This window comes from Fukomys damarensis, unplaced genomic scaffold, assembly GCF_012274545.1.
Source record: "Fukomys damarensis isolate Sample0158 unplaced genomic scaffold, DMR_v1.0_HiC HiC_scaffold_22, whole genome shotgun sequence".
Classification (NCBI taxonomy): domain Eukaryota; kingdom Metazoa; phylum Chordata; class Mammalia; order Rodentia; family Bathyergidae; genus Fukomys; species Fukomys damarensis.
Window position 1 is genome coordinate 13,943,072 of NW_022900934.1, and position 6,293 is coordinate 13,949,364.

The 6,293-nt window shown below is 54.9% G+C and overlaps 1 protein-coding gene across 1 annotated transcript in view; it reads left to right on the plus strand.

Annotated features, from left to right (window-relative positions):
- Cdh22 (cadherin 22) overlaps nucleotides 1-6,293 on the plus strand; it is a gene marked incomplete at both ends in the record, with an annotated part of 64,692 nt that overhangs the window by 30,061 nt on the left and 28,338 nt on the right. Inside the window, 3 exons of the mRNA XM_010626287.1 lie at nucleotides 1-168; nucleotides 3,557-3,750; nucleotides 6,114-6,289. Coding sequence (XP_010624589.1) covers nucleotides 1-168; nucleotides 3,557-3,750; nucleotides 6,114-6,289 — 538 coding nt within the window. The remainder of the gene's footprint in view (nucleotides 169-3,556; nucleotides 3,751-6,113; nucleotides 6,290-6,293) is intronic.

Genomic DNA, 6,293 nt, shown 5'->3' on the forward strand with positions numbered 1-6,293 from the left:
GTGTGATCCGGACCGCTGTGCCTGACCTCGACCGTGAGAGCCAGGAGCGCTACGAGGTGGTGATTCAGGCCACAGACATGGCAGGGCAGCTGGGTGGCCTCTCGGGCTCCACCACCGTCACCATTGTGGTCACTGATGTCAACGACAACCCGCCCCGCTTCCCTCAGAGTGAGTGAGGCTCCATCTGTGTATCTGTCTGTCTGCCCACCCAGGGTGTCCACTCACCCCCAGCCCTCCTCCTGCCAGACCTCCTGCAGAGGAAGGCCCTGGCCATCTAAGGAACACGGGGCCTCCCCATCTTTCCCCTTTCTTCCCGTAGAGGGTGAGCCCACACTTCTGTCCAGCCCCCAGTCCCTCCCCGGCCCTGGAATCTTACAGAGCCAGGTGTCCCTAACCCAAGCTAGCAAAGAGAAGATGTGTGGCAGGGTGGGTTTGTGGGGATGGGACCAAGGCAGCAGCCAGCACAGCCAGGCAGACGTGGCTGTGCCCGGAGACACTGACCCTGCTGACAGGCAATCCCTCTTCCTCTGGGCCTGAGGGCAGGCATCCGGGCTCATGAATCAGGGTGTCTTTCCACCCTCTGCCCCTCCTGGCATGGTGGGGGATCAGGGGCTTCTGTGGCCCAGGCCCCGGCCTCCCCAGCAGCCCAGCCAGCCCCTCGGTCCCTGGCTCACACCAGAGCCACTCAGCCAGGGAAGCTGCCGAGGCTGGCAGAGACTAAATGCCTCTGGGAGCTAGGCTGATTCCTATCGGGCAAGTCATTGCTTGAGGTCTGCTGCTCTCACATTAGGCCCCGCCACAGGGGACTGACCCCCGCGAGATAAGGGAATCCAATCCCTTAGCTGAGCACACAGCACCACCGTGGCCCAGTGCCTCAGCCCAGACAGAGCAGGGTACGCAGAGCTGCCAGCAGGCCCTGGGCACCGGCACAGGATGTGGTCCAAGGCCCACCCCCCAGCCCTGCCCCACCCGCTGATGGGGAGGCTCGGGAGCACCACGCTGGGGGGACCCACCAGTCTCTGCCCCAACCAGGCTCTGAGCTGAAGAGGCAGGCAGAACACAGAGGAGGAGGCTGGGGCCCCAGATGGGCTTCTTCATTCTTCCTCACTTCTTTACAGTGCAGTAGAGTGCGCAAACAGAAAGGCAGAAGCTCGAAATGTCCATCCAGTTGCCAAATAAATTATGAAGCATACACTCTGGTAATCACCAACCAGGACCCCAGGGGCCCCGCCGTGCCCTTTCCTGATCAAAACACCCCACCCTTCCTCCGGTGCTAACCACCACCCATTTTTTCCAGCCTTGCTTTGCTTCTTTTCAGTCTGCTCCTCTGTGTGCACTGCCAGACATTATAGTCTAATTGCATCCAGTTTTGAGACTCACATAAGTGGAATCATACAATACACATTGTTTTCTGACTTGCTTTTTTATCTCTCAAAATTATGTGTATGAACTCACATCATTGCTTGTAGTGTCACTATTTTTTTTCTGTACAAACGTTTTACTTTTATTAGTACATGCTTACAGTACATAGTGATTACATTCACTGTGGAAAATTGGTACATGTACCTAACACATTTCAATTCTTCTTTTCACCTTCCCTCCACCTCCTTTTATTTTTCCAGCACCCGATTCATAAGCCTGTTCATTTTCCTTGGTGCATAGTATTCCATCATTTATTCTGCTGAGAGTGGGCCTGTGGGTTTTTTTCCAGTTTGAGGCTGTTATGAAGGATCCTGCTTTGACATGATTGCACAGTCTCCAAATGCACATCTGCACACATTTTTCTAGTGTGCATATAGAGCAGTTAAATGGCTGGGCCATGGGACACTAGGCTTTATTAAATAAAGCCCAACTAGTTCCCCCGGGGGGAAAATGATTGTGTCACTGGTGCTACACCCTCACCAGCACTTGGTGGTCAAAGCTTTAATCTGTGCTAATCTGACCAGAGGACTCAGATTAGCACAGAGCTCTCCCAGAGCTCACCCTGATCTGAGAGCACACACAGAGCGAGAGCGTGAAATCAAGAAATGAGGAGGGCAGGTGGAGAGGGGCCGAGGGCGGAGCTGACCTGGAAGTGAGAGAGGCCTCACCAGACCTCTCTGCAGCCAGACTCCCAGCGGAGATATCAGCAGGGACCAGGCAGCAGCAGGGGCTTGCACAGCTCCACCCCTGGGGCAGTGGGGAGCCACACAAGGGACTAAAGCAGGCAGCGGCGTGTTCAACTTGGGTGTTACGAAGGGCCTCCGGGTGCTGTCTGTGTCCATCCGGTCTCGCTCCTTCTGGCTCCCCGCTGCCTCTTCCCTCAAGCCAGGACGGCCATCTTGCCATTCTTCAAACATGCCAAGCACTGCACCAGCCCAGGGCTTTTGCATCTGCTGTGCCCTCTGTCTAGAATGCTCTCTCCCAGATGCAGCAATACCTTGGTTCACGGACTCTGTGTGCAAACAATTCAGCTCACCCACAAAAGCATTCAGCAAAATTCTGCTTCCATGGGCAAACTCCACGTTGGCTGACAAACACAGCCACGACCATCTTCCCCCCACAAACACCTACGCAGCTGTCCTCTCCAAAAGCATAAGACAAATTTAGTCCGCAAACCGAGGTACCACTGTATCTGCTTGGTCACTCCCTCAAATGTGTGCAGAGATGTCACCTTCTTGTTGAGGCCCGTGTGTGTGTGTGTGTGTGTGTGTGTGTGTGTGATACTAGGAGCAAACCCAGGGCCTTTTGCTACCTAGACAAGCACTCTACCATTGAGCTGGACTGCAGCCCTGGCCAGGCCTCTGTTGTTCAGCCTATTTAAAAAGGTGCAGCCCCTTCCTCAGCACTCTCACGTGCTCCCTGCTTTTTCTCCTGCGTTCCTATCTCCATTGGACACGCTTTTCTCCTGAACTGATTGTTTAGTGCCCTTCTCTTTCCATTAAGAGGAAAGCACTTGAGAGCTGGGATTTGGGGCTATTTTCTTTGTTGCGGGAACCCCAAGGCCAGAACAGCATGACGTCTGGGACATCAGAGGTATAGAAACAAAGAAATAAACACCATTAGTGTTAGCAGGAAAGTCAGTACGCAGGCCGATCATTTTCATACCATCTGCTCTGATTACGGAGCAGCTACCATGTGCTGGGTGTTGTGTCTCATCGTTACCTTGCCTTAGAAAGGCACCTTTGCTCCCACTCTACAGATGAGGGATCCAGGCCTCAGGGACCACAGCTAGAACCAAATCTAGGCCTTGGCCTTTGTCATTATGCTCCTCTGTAACCCTCCCTGGCAGATGGGGAAACTAAGGCCCAGAGAACTGCAGGCATTTCCCCGAATCGATCAGTAAATAGCCCAAGGGTCAGCAGGAGCACCCTCCCCTTTGTACTGCTTCCAGGAGTCTGCATAGGACCCCCTCTCCTATCCCTGCCTGGCCAACCTGGGAGTCCCTTGCAGGTAATGCTGCCTCGCCCTTCATGGGCAAACATCTGCCGCCTCTCTCCTCACCCCCCGCCTTCCCTGGGCCCGGTGGAGGACAGGGTCTGCTGTTCCCTCCCTGCCCATGGCCATGTCCCCGCAGAGATGTACCACTTCAGCATCCAGGAGTCGGCACCCATTGGCACAGCCGTGGGACGAGTGAAGGCCGAGGACTCAGACGTGGGCGAGAACACGGACATGACTTACCACCTTAAGGACGAGAGCGGCGGCGGCGGCAGTGTGTTCAAGGTCACCACGGACAGCGACACTCAGGAGGCCATCATAGTAGTGCAGAAGGTGCGGCTGCTTCGGGATGGGTGGGGGGCAGGTCTGGGCTGCAGGCTCCGGGAGGCCCTACCTCACTTCACCCCAGGGATGAGCTGTCTCGAGATCCAGGGCCAACCTGGGAAAACACTGATGATACCATTCCCCTTTTACAAGTGAGAAAATGAGGCACAGAAAGGTTATTAGTTACTTATGCCAGGTTGCACAGCTACTCGCCAAAGCCGAGATTCAATACAGATTTGAATCCAAGCTCCTAAATGCTATGCTATGCTACTTCAGCTCCACTCCAGGCCCCTTAATTCTCATCTTTTCTTCTATAAGAGAGGTCTTTATCCTCATGTTTACAGGTGAGGAAGCAAACTCAGGTAGAGGGCTTTGCCCCAGATCTTGCCTGTAGGGGATAGAGTTGGTATTTGTACCCAGGTCTGGTGAGTCCGAAGTTCTTTTCTTCCTGACAGCCTTCCTTACTCACTGGTGACCCAGGAACCAGAAAGCTAAAACTGCAAATCCACGCACTGCTAGAAGCGGGGATGGAGGTCAAATAAGGAAGCAAAAGTCCACCTTCCAGGATTTGGCCAGGGGCTCGGTAATGCAGGACTGTGCTGGCCTTTGAGACACTCCACGAAAATCCCATTTTCCCGAGGGAGGCTGAAATCCTCTGCATCGGCCCACAAGTTGTCATAGGCCCTCGTACACTTCCAGGGACAGGAGAGACACTCTGCTATTGTCCAGCTCCTAGTCCATTCAGCTGGGCTCTGCTGCCTTAGATCTCCTCCAACCAACCTGCGCTCTGCCTTCTAGGACACCGACGTCTGCCCCAAGCAGCCCTCTGTCCATTCTGCAAGCATGCAATGGCCTGCTCTTGACCTTGCCTTGAGAGTTGGAGGGCAGAGAAAGTGCCCAGTTCCCTCAGTGCCTTCCCGAGGACAATAACACCATGGCCAATTCTAAAGTGCTCTCCACAGGCCGGGTACTGTTCCACTGCTCCCCACATTAACATGTTCAGTCCCTACACTAGCCTTGGCAGTCTTATCATTATTCACTTTGCAGATGAGAAATGGAGCCCTGCGGAGGTTCAGTAACTTGCCTGGGGCTGTGTATCCCCAGTGGTGCTACGCCCAGTTTGTCTGGCTCCAGATGCTTCTTTGCTGTCTGTGCACACTTAATGTCAGACGAGCCCATTTCACAGATGGAGGATTGGAAGCCCAGAGAGGTCCAGCATCCTAGAGTAGAAGCGGCCCAAGCCTAGCTTTGGGATTCCTGCACCCATAAAGCGGCTCTATCCTCGCTCCCCCTAGTTCCCACCTGCTCTGGAGCCACTGATGTGTCTGTGGGCATCCATGATAGTACAGGAAGCAGAGCCCCCCCTCAGTGATGTCCTGGCTCCAGAGTCCATGTCTCACTCCTGGGCAGGGTCCCCACCTGCCTCCCTGCACCCTCATTTCCTAAGCAACAGGATGGAGGAAGGGGGTGGCCTTTTGTGCTGCTAGGGAAGGCGGGGCGGGGCTTCTGGGCAGCATGAGGGGACCCTGTCCACAGAGACGCTGTCTGGGAGTCTCCGGTCAGCGTAACAACTCCTCACCGTGCAACCAGGCCAACTGCAGCTCCACCACTGCAGTTCTCCGCTCTGAGTGCTATCTTTAGCTGGCCAGAGTGGCCGCACAGCCAGGGAGCTCATTCATCAGAGGTCACACAGCTCAGCGTGCATTCAGCCAGGCTCAGGGAAGCTGGGGCAGCCGGGCTCATCAGATGCAAGTCCTGTGAGTCTCTACCTCCCGGGTAGCAGGGACTGACTTCCACTTACCCCGAGGCCCCAGACGCTAACTAGGATGCCAGTCACAGTGGTCTGCAGCAGAGCCGAGGATCCAGGCCCCTGTCCACCAGCGTGAGAGCCAGGGTTTGGGAGCCACGATGTCTGGGTTTGAAACCTGGCTCTCCGAGTGACTCTGGAGCAAATTATGCTTTTACTCATGTGTAAAATGAGATCATAATATAAGCATCATAGGTGAAACTGAGTTAATAAATTAAAGCACTAACACATAGTAAGTGCTTTGTGTTTGTTCAAATAAAAAAAAAATTAATGGATGTCCCAACCTGCTGTGCAGGAAGCCAGAAAGTCTGGGCTTTCAGACTTGGCCAGAGCAACCATTAGCTTCTAGTCAAGATTGCCTCCTTAGAGCCTAAGTTTCTCCACCTGCAACTGGAAAGTGTTGGTCTGAGTCTCTGACAACCAATTTTAAGGAGAAACCTCCCTGAGCCCTCCCTGGGTTACCCTTACCTTGGGCCAGCCCGGCCCCTGCTGTGCCCTAGTCTCCGGACATCGTGGCTGTCCACAAAGCCCCAGCCGCTTCACCGGCCCTCTGCTCCTTCCCCAGCACCTGGACTTTGAATCCCAGCCCGTACACACTGTGGTCCTGGAGGCCCTCAACAAGTTCGTGGACCCCCGCTTCGCCGACCTGGGCACGTTCTGCGACCAGGCGATCGTGCGCGTGTCTGTGACCGACGTGGACGAGCCCCCCGAGTTCCGGCCGCCCTCCGGCCTCCTGGAGGTGCAG